At 33.6% G+C, this 22,038-nt stretch overlaps 1 protein-coding gene across 1 annotated transcript; it reads right to left on the bottom strand.

Moving 5' to 3' along the window:
- Positions 1-2,298: 2,298 nt before the first annotated feature.
- LOC110713256 (biotin carboxylase 2, chloroplastic-like) lies at positions 2,299-20,081 on the bottom strand. The gene is made up of 17 exons (XM_021891713.1): positions 19,900-20,081; positions 19,717-19,787; positions 18,599-18,924; positions 17,753-17,894; positions 14,330-14,428; positions 14,144-14,200; positions 11,883-11,954; positions 11,543-11,632; positions 10,629-10,688; positions 6,638-6,823; positions 6,455-6,547; positions 6,286-6,367; positions 5,790-5,896; positions 4,578-4,653; positions 4,352-4,398; positions 4,167-4,229; positions 2,299-2,869 (listed from the first exon to the last, which is right to left on the bottom strand). The coding sequence occupies exons 2-17, from the start codon at positions 19,768-19,770 to the stop codon at positions 2,813-2,815; spliced, it is 1,611 nt and encodes a 536-aa protein (XP_021747405.1). The 5' UTR covers positions 19,771-19,787; positions 19,900-20,081; the 3' UTR covers positions 2,299-2,812.
- Between the last annotated feature and the right edge of the window lie 1,957 nt (positions 20,082-22,038).

The following is a 22,038-nucleotide window of genomic DNA, read 5'->3' as shown; positions in this document are numbered from 1 at the left end:
AGCAAGTTGTCAAAAGGTTACACGAATGCAAGTTTTCCAAACAGGCAAGATGATTCTAGATGGTGATCTAAATGCATATTTGTGTCTGGATGGAAAAGGACAGTGAGCTTGAAGAGTTTAAAGCAGAGCACTGTTGCATACTCAATGTCAGAATATGTGTATTAAACTATAGTCAGATAGTTACAGAGAAAGTTTGGATTAAAATGTCATGTGACTAACAGGTCACCTTTGCCCAAAAACAAAGGAGCCAGAGTCACATCACAAATCCAAACAAAAGGATATGAGATATCACCTCAATTATAAGATCATTGACCAGCGGAAGGTCATATTCTGCAAAGTTTTATTATGAGTGAGAAATCACTAAACCCCTTCCATGGACTAAGGTATGAGAGTCATATTAAAGTCTTAGGATTGAAGCAAGTTATGTAATTTAAGTTGTATATGTTTTGAGAAAACATATTACATGAGAAATGCATCAATTTGCAGAATTATGTTTAAAATAGAAATTATTATTTCTCTTATTTAATTATGATTTTGGAAATTAAATAAAATGTCCAAAATAATTATGAATTGATGGGCTCATCAGGTTGATGACCTGGTGAATTGAAACCCCACAGGTGAACAAAATTCATATATTATTTAAAGTTCCTAGTTCGAGATCATTAAAGTGGACATAAATGATTTCAATAAATGAACTAGCATGTAAGATTGATTGGATAGCGCAGTTTCATGGGCTATAGGGGCATAGTGATGCTCGGTCAATCACTTGGATATGCATGAATGATGCATGATCGAACTATTGACCTACTTTGAAGTTCAAGTATAGAGCTTCCGTATATATTAGTGGATTCCTTTGACATGAGTGGAACATTGATTTCATTCAATGGATGTTGTGATTGTGGTACACTCAAACGTCTAGCCGTAACTGGAGATTATAAAGGGTGTTTCCCGGTTATTTCAGAAGTTGAGTGGGAGTCATGTTACCACAAGATCGGATAGAGTCTACCTATTAAATTAGGAAATGTTTCATGGCCGCTTGAAGAGGGAGAATTCAGAAAATACGTGGCCGCGTTCAAATGCATTACACAGTAATCATTTGGTTTTGTAATTCTAACTCATATTTCAAGAAACGATTTGTAGATTAATATGATCTCGACATGTGATGCAATCATATTATCAAATCGACACATATATTGACTTAAGGAATTTGAATATTGCACCCTTGTCTCAGACAAGTGGGAGATTGAAGGAGTTATGTCTTCGTCGTGTGCAATTACTAGATATATAAATGGATCAAATTATGGAGATAATTAAGTTCGTACATTTGGGTCGTCGTTTTGCCATAGCTAGAGGTACTAATGATCTTTCCAATTGGACGGATCCTATAAGGTCACACAAAGGGGCTAGATCGAGCATTAGAGGACGAGACCCATCACGGGCCTCAACACTCTAGGTGGCCGGCCATGTAGTGGATTAGAAGGAGTTTTGGGCTTCGTGTCCTAGTCTAATTATAATGAGATTATAAATAGACTAGGTGCCTAGGTTTGCAGTATGGAAGGAATTAACTGATCAGTGTGATCAAACCCTAATTAGCAAACACGAAACCCAACCCCTCTCAAAGTCCTCTCTCTCTCACGGCTCTCTCCTCCTCCTAGGCGCCGGTGGTGTGTCGCGGTGGTGGTGGTTCGTGCGGTGGTCGGTTGTCCGTAAAGGTGGTGATCGCGGTTCTCCTCAAGAGCAACGCTTGGGGCTCTATTCTCTCCCTGATTTGCCTGTCGAATAGCTTCGTGGAATTCACGCGTCAAAGGTATGATTATGTGTCTTGTGTGTTATGCATGTGATCTTGGGATTGGTACTTGTTTGAATATGATTCATATTATTTCCGCTGCGTAGTACCTATAAACTCCTACAAAGGATTTACAGAAAATTAAGGATATCAAGAGGAGAGAAAACAGGGAAGAGTGATGACTCAAAGGTGGTAAAATTTCCTACAATTTCTTGTCAATTTCTTGACAGCATGGTGTTCAGCACTGCTGAGCAGTGGCGCTGGTAGAGGGTAGTTTTGATGAATGTCGGATTGGTGGGAAGTCTCATGGATTGAGATAGCAATGGTAACTCAGAATCAGAGAAGACAGATGCTGTGTCAATGGGTATGGCTGCTTGGAGTCGGAGTTAAGAAATGAGATTCCGGTAACTTAATGGTGGAATTAATTGAATAACTTAGTTGCAGTGTGGTAGTATAATTTGTAGATGAATGACTTTATGGAAATAAAAGTATTTTACTATTTGTTACCACAATTAAAAACATCGCCGCTATTTCTTAACTTTCAAACAAGGAAAGTGTTACATCTTAAAAATATGAAGTATATACTGTGTCATGCAAAAAATACAGCACTAGACATGTAAAATCCCACGAAGATTAAAACTAAACAATTGATTAAACTACAGCACTGAGACCTCCAGACGCAAATTTTTCATCAACTCCCAAGTGCTCAGCGAACCTTCATCTTCATTTAGTAACCATAATAATCAATTTCCCATAATAAAAGAAAACACACTAATGATGAGCTAATAATGTCACAAACTTTTCATAAATAATTTGTAGATATCCATACAATATAGTTTTTCCTATTTTCTGGGGGACCTAGGAAGAAGGGATGCTATATATTGAGGTTGAATGCCCAAATTCTTTCAGCTGAATTTGCTGCTTTTCTTTGTTGCCTCGTTTGGAGAAGATCATTCATTACGAAAAAGAAGAGGTGATTCAATGGATGTAGGTACAGAGTAGATCAGTGCCTAGCCGAAACAGTATTTAGGCAGTTGCACCAGTCAGTTCTTTGGCAGGAGTTGCAGGAACAATCTTTTGGGGCTGCATTAAGAATAGTTAACAATTCAGATGCTGACAAGGCCAGAAGCAAAATGTCAAATTAAAGAAAATTTTACAAATGGAAAGCAATGAAGATATTGACGAGCAAAGTTGGCTAGCAAACTACTGAAAGTCAATCCTGTGGACGATTAGCAACCTCAATTTCAGTCAGATTTACCACGAGCAAAATCTCATCAAGTATAAAAAAAATGTCAGGCTCAAGCAGGGTGCTAATCAAACATTTGACAGGCTAGGTGTTTATGCAAAAAACTCAACTGAAAAGAAGCATCTTTTCCTATTGCCATTGACTTCTTATTCAGTGATCAAGAGAAAGATTTCTATAAAATCAATTAATAATACAGAATTATCATATGCACACAGTATCAACAGACTGCATGTCGGCTTTTGGCCACTTGATTGGTTGTACCCGCATAGAATGGTCCATGGCTAGGCCATGATGCCTTCAGTAATCCTGCAAGGCAACAGACTAGAAGACACATGTATTGTGCCCAACTTCCCATTGCATGTTGCACAAATTGGCCATTGTTCATGTTCTTACACCCTACATGAACTATAATGTGAAGCAAAATACCCATGTACCATATAGATGACTTTGACCTCGAACAGTTCTCTTTGAAGAGTGACTAACCTGGACAACTGGAAATTTAATCCATCGAAGGAATTTCGATTTTCATTAAAATTCCCACTCACAGACTGATGCTTTAGATTAGAATTTTATGGTGCTACTCACTTACTCAGAGATTAAACAATATACCTAATACATGTATTTTTACGTCAAAGATACCTTCATCATACAGACATTAATTTTATGAATATGAAACAATTATGTGGTATGCCTCATTGAATAGAGTAGGCCCACATCTAGAGAAAACTAAATTATAGTCCCTTAGATATAGCTTTCATTTGCCAATTTTAGACCGTTATCCTTAAGATTTCATCCGAAGTCCCAGCAATATCACTCTTACTCTTTTACTTAGAGCCATTCTTACTGTCCCCTCCCCTCCCCCCCTCTGGCCCCAACCCTTTCTCCGTGTCCCACCCTCCCTATCAAAACAAAATTTCACAAATATTTTACAAAATCATCTGTTATATTTATATCTAATCAGGCAAGTGTGAGGCTGATGTTCGAAGTTCTTACTTTCACTCAATAGAGCTCTTGGCTTTTGTGACCAATATCACTAATAATGGATTAGCATAACTAATTAGCCCTTAAAGGTCAAAAGGGAAACACATGATAAAACATTGAAAACAATTAATGGGGTTTATTCAAAAGTCTTACCTCCGCCAATTCCTGTTCATGCTTGGGAATGAAAGCAGTATCTACTTTTCCATTTTTAAAATCCTGTAAATAAGGAAAGACACAAGAATCAGATAAGAAGGGATTTGTAAGATGAATTCACTTCAATATGAAGAAAAAATGACAATGCTAAAAATGATAGCATAATTTGTAAGATAAATATTCACCTCGATATCAAGAATTAGTTTATGGTATTCAATAGTTGTGGGGACCCCTGCATGTAGAATATCAGTTGGTTATTGATGAAAGGATGAGACCACAAGTCTTATATAAGAAAAGGCTTGCCAGAACATATGTCAGTAAGTATAATTTCTTCAACCAAGCCAATTATGTTTAAAAACCACAAAGATGTACTGAATTTTATCATATCTTCAACAGAGTTACTTCACATACCTGTAATGATAGTATCATCGAGAGCCCTCTTCATACGTGCAATTGCTTTCTCTCGAGTTGGGGCCCAGACGATCAGCTACAAAAAAAAAAAAAATAAAAAAAAAAATAAATGCTATGTTAATAAATACAAATTACACTAATCTGAAGATATCAAGCACATTGTGACATAAAACTATCAAAGGTAGAATTGTAAGAAACATGGGATTATTGGAATACATGAAAAGTGGAAAGAATAAAAAAAAAAAAAAAAAAAAACAAGAGTCTAGTTATATACTTAGTTTTAGGATACAAACTAATCCCTTTGTCCCTCAAAGATATTCTCACTTCTCTTGGGCACATAGATATGGGAGAGATTAGGTGGTGGGAAAGTAAAATGATAATAAATAAAGGATTTTATTTTGTTCAGGTCAGAGAATAGGTGGCCCTTTGTTGACTAAAGGTGAATAAACAAATCGAAAAGAAGGTAACAAAACATTATTTCATTTGGTGGACCTAATCCGGAAACTCAAACAGCAATATCATAGGGAATAAATAATATGGAAAAATGGGAGTTTCATTGGAGATAGAGGGAGTAAGTACAAAGGATTTATGAGATTTTTAACATCAATGGAGAGAAAAAAAGATTGGTAAAAAGCAAAGGTGTTTGTAAGCATTCAAAGATTATATTTTTTTTTCTTTTTATTGCACCATTTAAAGTTTCACGCTTGCCAATGCAAAACTTTGTTCATTAATATCTTTAATTTGCTTTTTGAAAAATACAAAAATTTGATATTAAGCTTGAATCGAGACATATCTAATAAGATCTCACATGACTAAATATTTTCTTACGTATTAAACACAAAGATAATCACATAGGGGTGTATCATGTATGCATAGTGAAAAAGTACAAATGGTGCGATTAATAGAAAGAACAGAGAAAGTATAATAGAAAGAACCATACACTTCGGATAACATGTTTGGTGAAAAGAATAGAGGAGAAGAGCAGAAAATAATTTATTTTCCTATTTGTATAACTTAAAATTTGGGAAAAGAAACTAAAAAGACCATTAAGATGGAATGATCTCTTGCACAAAACTTAAGAAACTCTAAGTCTGCATTAAAAATTGAGAACTGAAATATGTAACATAATAAATTTGATTAATAAATTTAAACCTGGAAAGGGAGAGAGAATCTTTGATGTCACACAGAGAAAATTTGAACTAGTAGACATACCTTGCCAAGTAGAGAGTCATAACTAGGTGGAACAACATAACCAGGATAAACATGGCTATCCATCCTCACAAATGGTCCTCCAGCAGGCAAGTAACTGGTAATTTTTCCTGAAATAAGAATGGTGTAGCTTGTTAAACAGGATAAAAGAGATGTAACCGTCTTAGTATGGAGCTGACACCAATTTGGCCATAATGTTTTATCTCTTTGTTCATGACAGTTCATTGAAAATGACAGTCTCTTAGTCTATGCCCACTGTGGTGCTGACAGAAAATATCAAGTTTAAATGCTTGTCGATAACCATACCTTCCCAACCAACTTCGACTTGCAGGAGAGATATAGTTACAGAAAGAGGAGGAAGGGGGTCTTGTGGCTGAAATATTAGATCATTACAGATTCTGGACATGCTAGTATTTATATCATTATATGTATAACTTTAATGGGGATATAGAACGGATCCAAGTATGATTCTAGGCAATGCAACAAAAAAAAACCATACCAGGTCCAGGCCGGAATCCTTTGAATGCATCTTCTGCATTGATTCGGCATTCAATTGAATGTCCACTTAGCACTATATCTTCCTGTAAATTGACAAGTAATAATTAATCAAGCACCATAATAGCCATGCAGAGATATTCTTACAGTTACAGAAATATAATGATGTATACCTGTTTGTAGCGGAGTTTCTCTCCCATAGCCACTCGAATTTGTTCTTCAATCAAGTCAACTGATGATATCATTTCTGTCACTGGATGCTCAACCTACATACAAGAATGATAAAAATCAAGTAATACACCAAAGCTATCAAATTATGATATTATATACTGTATTATTTCATAACTTCTGTTTACCTGGATTCGGGTGTTCATTTCCATGAAGTAGAAAGAACCTCTTTCGTCCAAAAGGAATTCCACTGTTCCTACACCAATGTAACCTATAGATGCTGCTGCAGCAACAGCAGCATCACCCATGGCTTTCCTTAACTCTGGAGTCAATGCAGGAGAAGGTGCTTCTTCAAGTAGCTTCTGGTTCCTCCTCTGGATAGAAAGACAGCCAAATAAACATTAGCACACTAGTAGGGTGGAAACATAGATCAGATGAGAGAGAGAGAGAGAGAGAGAGAGAGAGAGAGAGAGAGAGAGAGAGAAGAGGCCAGTACATAAAGATCGGAGGATTTCAGTCAAACTCAATTTATTCTCATTAAAAAAATACAACGCAAGTGATAGAATTATAGAATACATAAGATTTAGGTACTACTACCTCCATTCAGGGATGGATCTTAATTATGGCAGGCAGGGGCCCGCCCCCCCCTAAGTTTTTCCGAGTTGTTTATAAGTAATATGATGTTTAATAAATACATTTAAAAAGTTGTGGCATAATGGTTAAGCATTATTAAGCAAAAGCTTGGAGGATCAAACCTTGGACCCCCTAACATTTTGGCCCAAAATCCGCCGTCCATTCCTAAAAGTTCTTTATGGTTACTATTTGCAAACAGATTTGGCAATTGGAGAGTAATTATTGATGTGGTGAGTGGGTGTAACAAAATGGAGGATAAAGAGTGTAAACAGGTGGGTGGGTGTAACAGGGTAAAGTAGTAAAAGGAATCTGTCAAAAAAGTACGTAGTACAAAGCAAAAGTGTAAAGGATTTTCAAGAACAGACTAAATCAGAAAGCGTAAAGAACTTTTAGTGGTAGAATTAATAAGCTATGAATTAGCTTACTCAAATAGTACGAAGTAAAAACCTCCTAATTCATAATACAACTAAAATTAGGAGAGTAATAAAATCAATATTAGTGCTACTCTTGCTGTGCCTATTATCACAACACAAGGAAGCACATGATGAGGAAAAAAACCCCTTGGCCCACAATCCATGACAAGAAGGTAGGAATTTCTGACTTCTATGGCAAGGCATAGATCTTGTAAATTCTCACATTGAAATCAACACACTCATTTAAACACTTCATGAATTTACTCTACTGCTTCTCATTTTCTCTGTTATGCATTCAGAATTGTAAGCACTTTTATATAAGTATCTATCCAATTGCTTAAAACTTGTTGAGAGGCAAATTGATAAAATGGATCCAGGCAATCGCTTAGTCAAGGTTATGTGATAATAAATACTTTTGGAACAAGTTCATCACTCTACCATAATCAACATCCTCTTCTTTGTAAGTTTACATTCCTTGACCACAATTCCATATTCACTTATTATTGGTCTTTGTCCCTTGCTTGTATCTGTGTGCCCACTCAGACAAGACAAAAATACCGACACACCCTTGCTGTCCCGACATGGAACTGGGTATGGCATGCAACCAGGACACACGATGTTGTCATCAGGTACAAAGACAAGGTTGCCGAGGAGAAATATTGGAGGAAAGATGATATCGCCAGTGAATTGCTGCCGATGTAGAGCGGAAAAGCAAGCTATTTGTTACTGTAGTTGCAGCCCCACCCCCCCCCCCCCCCCCCCTCAAAAAAAAAAAAAAAGAAAAGAAAAAACCTACACTTGTGAAGGTCTGGACTAGTTTGAAGGAACGTCAAGGTGAAAGTAGGTGATCAGGATGATATATAGATACCTATAAGTGGTCAACAGCTGAATATTTGTAAAAATTTAAATTTTTAATGGGTGAAATTGCAGTTAAGATGTGAGTGATATCTGTACTTTAAGTCATCTGAATAATTAATACTCTCTCCGTCCCCAAAAGTTAGACCCTTATGGCCAAAAATTAGTCCCAATATGATCATCCCATTTGCATTACCCTCCAATTTGCAACAAAATTTGTACAAAATTAGCTTCCCCATGTAAAATATTGTTTTTCCATGTACTTTTATTACTTTCTCTCTCTACTTTTTTGCATAACCCATGTAAACTTACCTTTCCAATGCACTTTTACTAATTTCACTTTCTTAATACCCGTGAAAATTGCTCATAAGGGTCGATCTTTTAGGGACGGAGGGAATACATACTTATATAAACAAATCTTGCATTAACTAAGAAGTTGGAAGGGCTTTTCGTTTGGGACTAATTATAAACTTATAATTTACCTAAATAGTTATTAACTAATAATTTATCCAAATAGTTATTAACTAATAATTTATCCAAATAGTTACTTCCTCTGTTTTTTTTTTACTTGACCTGTTTCTTTTATCACGCTTGCCAATGCAAAACTTTGACGATCAATAACTTTAATTCTTCATAAGTAAAAATTATAAAAGTTATATATTATGATAGTACTTATTGAGACGAATTCAGAAAGATCTCATATGAATATATTTATCCTTACATATCATTCACAAAAGACGGTCAAAGGAGAGGTGGTGAATAGTGTAAAAGTCAAAGCGGGTCAAGTAAAAAAGAACGGAGGAAGTATTAACTAATAATTTATCCAAATAGTTATTTACTAATAATCTATCTAAATAGTTATTAACTAATAATTTATTAAAAAATTTAAAGTTGTATCCCTGTATACGTGTACAAAGTAAAGACGACGACCCTGTGTCCAAAATTCTTACCTGACACTCAAAATTGTCCATACCTGTATTGAATACTTAATCCCGTGTCCAAACAATGTATCTTTTTATAGAATTAGGCCATAATGGGTTTTGATCGAAAGCTCTTGTTGCCTTATTCAACCATTTGCGTTCTGAATCTAAACTAAACACCATTGACAAAACAGAAGATAAGGTTCCAATAAAGAGTTGTAGAAATATAGGAGCCAAGGGGAAGATAAGATGCCAACAAGGAGCTATAGAGCTAGAGGAGTCAAGAGGGAAAATAAGGTGGAAGAAGAAGAAATGAGGTCCATGTAGTATAAGATGAGAGGAGGAGGTTTTGTCAATCGTCATGGGATAGAGCAATAAAATTAGGTCAATAGGGATTGTAAAATGAGAGAGGCAGAGGGAGGCGACTAAAATCACTTAAATTATCTCACATAACTTGATACAAAATTACAAACCTTGTTTCCCATTTATTAAGGGATAACTAAGCTGGAGGTTGCAATATCCGTTCACAAAATCAACACATTTACCTCTATACCATGAGTTACATTTCCACTTTCTTTGAGGGGGAACAAAAAAAAAAGTATAATGGAAGAGTGATCATGCTTAAGATGATATGTCTTCACTTGAAATGGTGAAATGACGCAATGCTCCACCAACGTAGTACATGCATAATGAAAAGTTCCTACTTTTAAGGGCTAATGCAATATGAGCCCACACATAAGACATAACCTAAAAATCCCAAAGACAACTTCATATTCTGTGCACAAGAGAGCATTTATATTATGATTTGCTCCCAAATGCATCTATTGAGAATTTAATAAATCACTTAGTTATTCGTTGACATTTTAATCAAACATACTTTCACTTTTCTTCGTTGCTTTTATACAGCACAACTGAATCAGAAACTTCCGGACTAGCACCACAAAATATTTTTCTTCTCTATTTTGCAGCAGAGTGTTAAAGCCCCATGTATTAGATTTAAGAAAACCTGGCGAATGAGTTAGTTTCACCACAAATAACTAAGTTTGAATTCATTTTATTCAACCCATCCCAAAGATATGGTAGGAAAAATCCAGATTAAAAAAAATAGCTTCCGTTGCATGCAGGAAGGAAGCAATTAAAATCAAAGATATGACAGCACAAAAAGAGCCTGCATGGAAAGAAGTAAAAATGAAGCCTGCATCCCAAAGATATAACAGCGCAAAAGCAATTAAGTTTGAATTCATTTTATTCAACCCATCCCAAAGATATGACAGCACAAAAGGAGCCTGCATGGAAAGAAGTAAAAAAATTGACTCGGTTGAATGCAGGAAGGAAGCAATTAAAATCAAAGGACATACCTGAATACTGCAATCACGCTCTCCAAAGTGAATAACATTTCCATATTTATCTGCAAGAACCTATTAAGGATAGCAATATAAATTAGCATGAGTAAGTGAAATGCAACGTAATTGCCTTATTGGCAACTCATATTCAATAAAACTCATAAACTAAACCACCTATCCAAAAAGATGCATCCTCATTTGACTCCTATTGAAAGCATTAAACTCGACCTATTAAGAATTTTCCACAACATTTTATTTATTTTGGTAAAATAAGTATACAGAGCTGGAACCTGTTACCAGGAGCAGATGTTAAAGACTTTATTATTTGATAAGAATTGGAAGACTAACAAACACAAATTCGATCAATAGAATTTTTTTACATGTATTCCTTGAAATGGAAAATTAACTTAGATCCTCCCATTTAAATTTATTATTCTAAAAGGAGAGAAAGACAAGTGTCCAAACAAAAGAACCGGGAATTTACTTTTCTCTGAATTTTTTTAGCCCATCAAGAATACAGCACTTTGTGTCAATATTACTCTTTTCTTTAGTTAGTATAGTATCAATTTATATTATCAATTATGAAATATTTAATATATTTGAAGCCATCCAATGAGCAGAAAAAAAAATAAAAAATAAAATAAAAAACATTAACTTCAGGTTAACTAAGCTTCTAGCCTGAGCCATAAATTAAAATGAGTGTATCTTCTCAAGGCTCACTAACCCTACCCAAAACCCCTTAACAAGAAAATAGACAAGATTTTATGTGTTCTAGGTCCTAAAGCAAAACATCAATAGATTCCGGCACTCATATGTGCTACATCCAGTGGCAACAATTTTCTAACAATACCCCAATTTTATAGAGCAAATGTTATAGTTGTAACAGCAGCCTATAAACCAACCAAAATCATAGTTATTTTGTTGAATACCTGAAATTCTATATGCCTTGGATTTTTTACATACTTCTCCAAATATACTCCATCATTTCCAAAAGCAGCTGCAGCCTCACTCTTAGCTTGCTGGTATGAATACCGTCAAAAGTTAAAGAAAGAAACAACAATACCAATTTTTTCTGGACAGTCGTATACAAATATCAAGGTGCAAGCAGCAGCTGAAATTCTCGCTTGGGCTACTTGTATCAGGCACCCATAGAGTAAATAAAACTCTCAAGCATGAAATAAAACCCTTTTGTTGTTACAACTTTTGAAAAACAGTGTTGGCGGATGAAAAATGTAAAAATATTTTGTAAAAAAAGCAATTTATTATCACCTGCAGCAACTTCACAAATTCATCTGGCTCCTTAGCAAGACGCATCCCACGGCCTCCACCTCCTGCAGTTGCCTTCCAACAAAAAATACTAAGATTATCAGGGCTTTATTAAGATCTTTTGGCATTATATGATGGCCAACAAATAATATGCAGTGATATTACCAAATAACTGTGCACACACTTCATTAATAAAGCCAAACTACATGCACAGGTACAAAATACAGCATATTTATTAAACACAAATCACAGATTATTTGGTAAAACTTCAGCAAATACAGTTACTACACAGATGTATCTGTTGCAACGAGGATACAATATCAACATGACTATAAGATCTAAAAGCTTTAGTGGGCAATACTTTAACACACCTACAAGATATCTGGGCTTTTGATGGAGAATATTTTAGATCATCCAATTTCAAAACTTAACAAAAGTGAAAGAAATCGAAATTCTCTAGCATCATATCATTCATATGGAAAAAAAAAAACTAGATGTAGAAGACTAAAAAACAAATCCCATTCAAGATGAATATCTGAACATTTGAAGATAAAGATAACCTATTTTTATGTTCATATCTGATACCTGAACAATAATGAACCAGCATAATAAAAAAGCAAAAACTTTAATCATAGAATCACTCATATTAAAATGAAGTGAAGTGTGGTTTAGAGAAAAGCATTTTGTGCTTTAAGAAAATCACACAAGTACTCTCATCTCAATTTGACAACATCATATCCAATGCCACGTAGGAGGCTAGAAGAAGCAATTTAGTTTAACTCTTTTGATATCAATTTTTTTGACCCTGGTGATGCCCCGGATCAAAGTATTATAAAATTGTTAGTTTGATCAAAATTAAATTTAGAAGGTTAATGTTCAACAAATTTATAAGTGAATAAAAATACAATATGAGTAGTTAATTTAAGCTTAATGAGTTCTAGTTAGTATTCATTTTACTTTATATAATAAAATAATAACTTATGTAAATATTATTGTACTTTGTACAATTGCTTGACTAACATTGAATCTTGATAATTAGCACCCAAGGAATCAATATGCAATTACTTATGAGTTACATTCTATGAGAAAATTAAATACAATTGAAGATCACACATATGAAGAGTTTTAGGATGATGAATAATGATACATAATGTGACACATAGCGCTCATACGGCGCCAAATCACACAAAAGGATGATGGCACGTGGTGGTAGCACGTTGTCCCTTCGAAATTTTATAATATCATAGATTATAGATAATTCCCACAAAATAAGACCAATAATAAGAATAATAAGCATTTAGCTAATTAGCAGAATATATGGTGAAGTTTATACACTATAATAGCATAACCTTCAGAGCTGTATATGAAAATTTTACATCTAATTAGCTATATATTGAGCTACTCAATGGAATCCAAGACTAAAATATACTCCACAGCTAATTCATACATATTATTACACAATCATTAAAACCAAAATGCTTGTAAAAGAAGTGTAAAACCAATATAGCTTAGGCTAAAGTTTATTTGCATGGCTAAATCGTATATGTATAAAACATGAATACAACAAAATTCACCTTACATGTCAACTCCAAATATAATTGTAGACAAATAAGAAATCAAGATACTCACCCAAAAAACTTGTTCCAAGAGGCCAAGGTCAGTGAATCGTTTCCAACAATTATAATTTAGGTTTTATTATTTATAGGGATGAATATGTTGACTAATTACTCATTAGTTACTCACTCATTCATTGTTCAGTTGTAGAATTCGAATTGATTGACAATTGATCATAACTGCTCCAATTCAAGCAATTCAATAATGATACAATTGTTCAACTCTTAACTAAGACCATTACAAATAATGTCAGTTACAAACTTTGAATTGGGAGAAAAAACCTTTTTTTTACTAATAATGAAATACCATTACTATGTAATCGCGTATGTGGCAAGTTTATAAGTTGAAGAAAAATGGTTTGGCAAAACGAAACAAAAAAAGTGACACATGGCAAAATTGCACTCTTGCCTTGGAGTTTTAATAATAGTATAGATGTCATTATAAAACAACCACCACCACCACCACAACAACAACACAACAAAAAAACAAAAAAAAAAAAAAAAAAAAAAAAAAAAAAAAAAAAAAAAAAAAAAACAAAACAAAAAACCTTATTCTTGGAGAAAAGGATGGAAGATACAGATGCATGCTCTAGTGTAGGGTTCAATATAAAGTTGATATGTTAACATATTACCAGAAATGCAAAGTAGTACCTTAATCATAACAGGGAAACCAATTTCATGAGCAAGTTTTATCGCTTCATCTGTGCTCTGCATATTATTACAAAAGACATAGCTACATGTTAGAAAAGCCTAGTCTGCAAGAAAAGATGAACTAGTGCTAGAACTTAAAGTAGTTTTAATCAATTGTACAGTGAAACGAAATGGCAATCAACTTACCTGTAACAATCCATCACTTCCAGGAACAGTTGGAACACCAGCCTTCTTCATGGTTTCTCTAGCAGTCGACTTGTCACCCATGACACGGATGCTATCTGGCTGGATATTTGCAATAATATTAGAGTGTAAACTAGTTAATACTTTTTATCTTCTTGAAGTAGAAGATGGTAGTTACTAGATTTACATAGATAAAAATTATACAATCATCACCAAAAGACATGTAAGGATTAAGGAAAAGTTAAATGAGACACATCATTCCCCTGTATATAAGAGATACAAAACTTAATTCTTAACTTCAGGCTCTTCCTTTAATATATTGTCCAAAAAGAGAATGTCGCTTTGTGTCAAACTAAAATTATCTCCATTCCACTCCAAACTACTAGTATCTAACCTTCCACGAAAAGGATATGAATTGATAGGACACATATGACATCTGAAGTACACTGGCGAACCTAAGTTGGAGCAAGACCTCAGAAAAAACAAAAAAAAACTGCAAAATGTTTACAAAAAAGCTATAGCAATGATTATGTATTTATATTTTTCCTTGTTTACATACTCAGTACAATGTGTGTTGCTGTCGTGGTGAGTTCATTGTGGTTAAAATTGTTTTATGCGACAGATTAGGGGTTCGAGACCTGCAGGCTACATCATTTGAATCCACCATGTAGAAATAGCTTTCTAATTTACAGTACTCTCTCCATTCATAGTAATGCTTCCCATTTTTATGCATATCTTGTTTTTCAAAGCTCATTTTTTATCATTAAATTATTTAGCTTTATAGGTAACAATATTTATGAAAATTTAAATTGAAATGTACATAAAAAAATACCGCATGTGATAATATTTTTCTTATATTCAACGCTTCATGCCGTATAAAACCTCAACCGTGATAGATAATACTAATACATACTTTGTATAATTCATGGAACATTTAAGGAAGTACTTTTTAATTTGATAACAATATATTACGGACAAATTAAAAAGCACTAATATTAGCAATGTGGGGTTTTGTTTTAGGTCTTTTAACAAGTCAAAGTGGTACATGTATAGTAAAAAGGACAAAATTGTGCATGCACTTACAAAATTAGGGACGGGGCATAAGTCAAGACAACACATTGTATAAAAGTTAACCCTAAGTTCTAGCTATTTACGGTTTGTTAATTTAATGCGTAGTGCTAACCCTAGTTAGAAATCCTAGAGCCGCCAGCCCGCCACTGCTAAAGTATTGTATAGGCCAAAATAACATAAAAGCCCATAATATAGCCTATAGAGCTTAAACCCTTAAATTCACACCTTTTTAATAGCTTGTTGCTCGTTGTGCATAATCTGAGCGATGTAGGGGGTCAACTGTATTCGGTCAAATCTATTGTTTATTTTTAAAGCATATAGTTGAATTCTTAAGTATCAATTATACTGGAGTGTTTCTAAATCAGTTTATGTAAATGTCAACATAAATGTTTTCATCAGATTAAGAAGCTTGTGAATTCAAAACGAGAGAGTGAAAAATGGGAAGATAATATACTCCAGGAAACTTGAAATCCCATGCAGGAAAAAAAAATAAAAATAAATGATTTTGGTATCTAACACATTTTAAAGTATTTTCAGGGGAAAATAAAGGGATTTTAAATTATACAGGTTCCTGGAAGAGCAACTTACTTTCTACAGCTAACCTTAAACAAGTCCTTAGACCAAGGGTTTGGGTTGTAATAATATTTGAAAGGTTGAACCTCTTTACTATTGCAAAATAGTAAGAAGACTTCATGAATTAGTATATTTATGGAAGATTTGCAAACGAAATAAAAGAACAAAAAGTTTAGATATATTATAGATGATCTTCCAGAATAAGTGTTTCCTGCAATGAAATATTACAACAAGCTTCCAGGTGCCAACGAAAGTAATTACTATTTCCTCAAGTAACTTATACAGCAAGTCCCTCAAAACTTTATGATCATTACTCATAACTGACTTAGATTTTGGCTGGTGTGATATGTACAAAGAAGTAGAGATATAATATAAAAAGGAGTGAAGCCACATGGGGGCTGGTAGAGGCCCGACCTCCGCGACCTAACTCCACATCTCAATCAGTTTCTTAGTTAGTCCTTATACAAAAGAGTTTAAAAGAATTTAATACAAAAATCTGCCTTATTGTATTAATCATTCAGTTTTGCCTAGAAAAAGAATAGACATACGACTTTACTGCAAGTGGCAACACTTGGAACCAAATCTTATTACAACCAATACTTTATATATACCCATAAAGTTATATTTCATCTTAGTCATCTACAAAAATGTATAAAAGATTCAAACTCATTTCAACTCTTTATTTTCTTTTCCTCATTTTCTTATCCATTAATCAAATAATAATTTTATTAAATTTACATATAATAGGAAAAGTTTTAAAAATTAAACAAAAAAGTAGAATGTTAATATATGATAAATTGGTACAAAATCTCTTAAAAGTTAAATAATTGCAAGTAAATTCTCAATATTTGCAAAATAATATTGTCTTATATAATACTTGCTCTTTAAATTAGCAATACTTCTACATTTTAATGTTGGCTTTTTAATCTTAAAAATTCACATTCATCTTAATTTGTAAATTATTTATTATTACAATAACTGTCATAATATATGATTGAATCTAATGGAATCAAGATAAGAAAAAAAAAATCTTAGTAATAGAAATTTTATAAAACAAACATAATTATCTTAAAAAGAATGGAAAAATAATGTATTAGTATAAAATTTTAAAAAAATTACGAGTAAATACACAAAGTATATAGAAAAACTAAAGGGGACAAATGCACACATAATCAAGAATGATTAAAAGTATTGTGGTGAAATTATTAAATAAACAATTAAGTCATTTTTACATATTTCTTACAATTAGAACATTACAGAATTTGAATAACTTAAAATTATTAAAATTAAGATTAGTAATCTAACGCTACTACTTTTGTAATCAACTTTCTCTTAATTAATGCAAAATATATATCAATCTTTCTTTTTTTTTTCTTTTTAATTGAGGTTTGCTTATTGAGTGATTGAATGCGAGCAACAAGTCTATAACAATATAACAAAATGTCAAAAATCTAGAGAACTAATTGAGACTATGAGCTTCATATATCCTAATATGTCTTTATTTGATCATTGGAAATACAACATAAATTATGTTTTCCTTCCATAATCTGATTTTTTTTCAATGGTAATCCAATACAACATAAATGATGACATGACACTTTTTTATTTGTATAGTGAGTGTAAAACAAAAACGAGCCAGAGAAGAGACAAGAAATATCTTCAACAGTATTCTTTATAATTTCTATTTGTTACAATTTTTTACACATACATGAGCACAGATAATGTGTAAATTTATACAATAATAAATTAACATCAAAACATAGTATGATTAGGACAACTTACATTTGGTCCAATAAAATTTATTCCATGCTCTCTACACATCTCAACAAAAACAGCGTTTTCCGCAAGAAATCCATACCCAGGATGCAACATACTGCATCCACGACTTACAGCAGCAGATAGAACATTGGGGATCACCAAATAACTGTAGGAAATGAATTAGTAGCAAAAATTACATGTGACAATTAAAACAGAAAAAGATATACCATCATCTCTTCTTCCTTCCCTCCATGACACTTTCTCTCTATCTATCTACCTATTTATTCATCTTTCAATCTTTCTTTATTTTTAAAGGGCGAAGGGATGTCAATAAGCTTCCTTTAAAGACTTTAACCAAATTTAATATGTCCAATGTATATTAACAATCATATAAAAAAGCTTACGAGTATATTTTAATGAGCTTTTAAAGGTGAGCAAACAAACTAATTGACAAGTGAATCCCTCATAAAAGGCTACAATTCACACAGAAGTTGATAAGCCATAAAGAAGTGTCATTCCTTTAGTACCACTCCAATATGTTTTATCCACAAAATCAACAAATAATCAAAGACACTATACAAAGAATATATTAGCACTCCTTTCTGCTTTATCCACAAATTTGGAACATTTTGTTATTTTACTAAGTGATTCAAATATTGCATGTGTTCCAAAAGTCCTAGACCATTAGTACCAACAAAAGGGATACAAGTTTCTGATGCAATAGAAAATGTTATTATTATAATACCATACAGATTATATATCATAAATATGTAGGAGAAAGATAGTCACATTGCACCTCCCTGCTACTTAAGAAACAACAATTAAGTTGAAAATATAGAGCAGAATCATATCTTATCATCAGTGACTTACGATTGATTACTTGGAGCTTCACCAATGCAAACAGATTCATCAGCGATTTTCACATGGAGTGCATCCTTGTCTATGGTTGAGTAGACTGCAACACATGGAATGCCCATTTCATGAGCAGTTCGGATCACACGGACTGCAATCTCACCTCTATTAGCTACCAAAATTTTTTCACTGCGACAAGTTGCAGCAAGAGCTCCACCACACTTTCTAGCTTTACGATTTATCTTAAGAACCTGAACTGACTGCCCAGGAAAATTAACCCGGCTCCCTATTGCCAAGTTAGATGGAGCACTGCTGAATCCTTTGGTCTGGTTCATCCATAAGCTCTACAATTTAAAAGACCATTTACCAAAAAAATTCATGAGCCATGAGCATACCATTGAATCACATCAAAACACTTGATCTAAAAAACAAACTCATGGTATTATTATATTTTCCAACTATATGACAAAAGACTTCAAAAATTAGACTACACATTATGACCAACACATGAGGAGGGTTTTGGTTGGTCAAACTGTACTAAGCCTTATCCCAAGCCCCTAACCAATCAATACTAATGCTAGTCTGGAGGCTGCTTCCAAAGTGATAAATATAATAGTTGTATACAGTAAACAAGCAACTATTAAATTCTAGATTCATTTATCAAATAAGTTACAATTAAAAACACATTTCTCCCATTTCACCCTCTCCTCACCAGTTGTACATGAATAGCCAAATATCATATATGTTAATTTGCACAATTGGAGCAATTATTTTGCTCATTGACAAAACTTGAGATTTTTTTTTTTTTTTTTTTTTGAAAGGAAAATTGAGATAATTGATTTTGCCCAATTCGCATAATTTTTGTAATTAGCATAAAATGAGCAAGTAATGGGTATTAAGAGCAAAATCAATTATCTCCTTCACTAGTAAAAATGAGCAAAAACCAATTTATTCCAATAAATGTGACACTAACTTCTTGTCTCATCGAATTCTAATCACTAACTAAAGTGCAACAATTCAGAGGCAGCCTTTTTTTATTCTACAGAACTCGAAAGCTCAAATTAAAGCTCTAATCAAAACTTCCATAATATCGCAGCCAAAATCAATCAGAAAAAATATTAAAAATTTGAGCTTACAGGTTTAGTAGTAGATGGCACAGTTACAGATTTGCAAACCAAAAATGCATCCATATTCACCGATCAAATACCTGAGATTAAGAAAAAAAATTAATAAAATACTTTACCAAAAATCAATTGAAATATGCAAATACAAATTCAAATAGAAAACAAACAATGTGGGGCAAAATTAATAAATCTAACCACAAGAGAATATGTCAATGAACGAAGAACAATGTGAGATCTCTTCAATGTGAAATTTGAGTTCGCAAATTGGATGCTAAAAGTTGTAGTAATCGAAGTAGTTGAAGTAGGAGTTGCAGATTCGAAGAGAGAGAGAAGAGGGAGGTGAAGTTGTTAAGAAGTAGGGAGAATAAAAGAGTGAGGACGATATAATCGATGTAAAAGGAGAATTGGAACTTGGAAGTGGACGCGCCAAAACTATTGGAATTGGAAAGCCCAGCCCACTCTTCTTTTGCTGTTTTAAGGTTTGGGCTGGGTAGAATGTACTTTCGGGAGAGCTGTGAGGGGTTATTACGGTGTGTTTGGAATTTAGACCTGGTAAATGGGTCGTTCGAATTGGGTACGGGTTGGGTTAAGTTCGAGTCAAGCTGTTTTGGGTCGGGTTAATTTTCAGATCCATGTATTGGGTCAAGTTTGAGTTGGGTCAAAATCAGGTCAAGACATTTCGATTCGATACTTTGAGTCAAGCTTTATTAGTAGATTTTTTTTACATGAAATAATTATTATTGCTTACAGAAAATAAAGTTGCCAGTGTTATTTTCTTAATCTTATGGACAAACTCCGTAGAATAGTTGTTAATTTTCAATCCTTTTACGAATTTTTTATAACTTATATGTTACACACTGTTACACATTATACTAAAATTTAAAAATAAAAAAATAATTAAAAAAAAAAAAACCAAGTCAGTTTGATTGCAATTATTTTCTATTTGAGTCTGCTCGGGTCAAGTATTTGGCTTTAATTGGATCTGGTCATTTTAGGTATAAGGTAATTTTAGATCGGGTAACTTTAGATTTCAGGTCTGTTTGGGTCAATTAATTTAAGTTAAATTCTATTTGGGTCACTTTAGGTATCGGGTCAGCTTTGGATTGGGTCACTTCAGGTCGAGTCCATTCCACTTCGGATCAAGTATGGGTCAAGTCAGGTTGATTTCAGGTTTCGGTCAATTTTGGGTCACTGTTTTGGGTCATTTGAGTTGGGTCGTCAGGTCTGTCTTAGGATTGTCAGGTCTAGTTTGGATTGAAGGAAATTGAGGGAAAGGAAGAAAGGGAAGGGAAATAGAGAAATGAAATATCTTTCATTTGGATAACAAATGAGGAATGAAGGGAATTTGAGGAGAGAGAAATGGAGGAATTAAATTGTAAAAAATTGATCTTTCAACAATGAAGAGATTTAGAAGGAAAACTCACCATTCTTCCCTCCCTTCCTTTTCCCTTCCTTCCTTTTCCCTTCCCTCATCTTCTTTTCTTTTCCCTCCCCTTCTTTTCCTTCCCCTTTCTTTATCCAAATACACTATTAGTAAATTTACTTCCTTAGTGTTACATTGAGGGTTGATTAAATGCTAAGATTAGACCTGACTCATCTCTATAATTTGCTTTCCATCCCTCAAATTACTGGGTCATGCAAATCACAATATTCTATCATTTATGGTGGCTCTACATGGTTGCAAAATTTTTGGGTCATGCAAATCACAATATTCTATCATTTATGGTGGCTCTACATGGTTGCTTATTCATATTCCAAGATATCATTATCAGAGCTCTAGAACTCTTAGAAACTATGATGAGTGAATATATGAGGAATATGTATTATTCCATGTAACACCTTGTAGGGAATATTTCAGGCATTACCCCAAACTTGAACCCCATTGTGATCATACACTTAAGCATGGTGGCGTCCAAAGGGAAGGAAGCTAGAGCAAAAGAGTCGCCAACAAGTTTTAGGAACTTGTAAATCGTTCACAGGGTGAAGGTTACACCCCTTAACGATCCACGAGATCGTTAACTCCAATAGGTCTGGAACCATGACTAGAAGTTCGATGATGAAGGTACAAATCCAACGTAAAAGAGATTGAACCTGCCCTAATAATATGCCTCTACTTTATTCTTTTCGTATTCATGTGCGCTTTCTGACTAACATGCAATCAATAGGTTTACCCTAAACTTGTTTAATCTATGTTGGTTGAATATTAATGCACAAACAAAACTATTATTAGTGACCACTTGAATTATAATCAAATTAACCCTAAACAAGATTATTAATTATCTTATAAAGCGTGATTACAAGTACCAATTCCCTTTAAACATGCATAAAATGCGT

Source organism: Chenopodium quinoa, unplaced genomic scaffold (assembly GCF_001683475.1).
Source record: "Chenopodium quinoa cultivar QQ74 unplaced genomic scaffold, ASM168347v1, whole genome shotgun sequence".
NCBI classification, from domain to species: Eukaryota; Viridiplantae; Streptophyta; class Magnoliopsida; order Caryophyllales; family Amaranthaceae; genus Chenopodium; species Chenopodium quinoa.
This window is presented reverse-complemented; position numbering and strand designations above follow the sequence as displayed.

Excerpts from the sequence above, each read along its gene's own strand:
- LOC110713256 (XM_021891713.1), bottom strand. The coding sequence starts at position 19,770 with ATGGATGCATTTTTGGTTTGCAAATCTGTAACTGTGCCATCTACTACT. Across the intron at positions 18,925-19,716 it reads TGCCATCTACTACTAAACCT|AGCTTATGGATGAACCAGAC; the intron begins GTAAGCTCAAAT and ends TTTAAATTGTAG. Across the intron at positions 4,654-5,789 it reads ATGACTCTCTACTTGGCAAG|CTGATCGTCTGGGCCCCAAC; the intron begins GTATGTCTACTA and ends TTTTTTTTGTAG.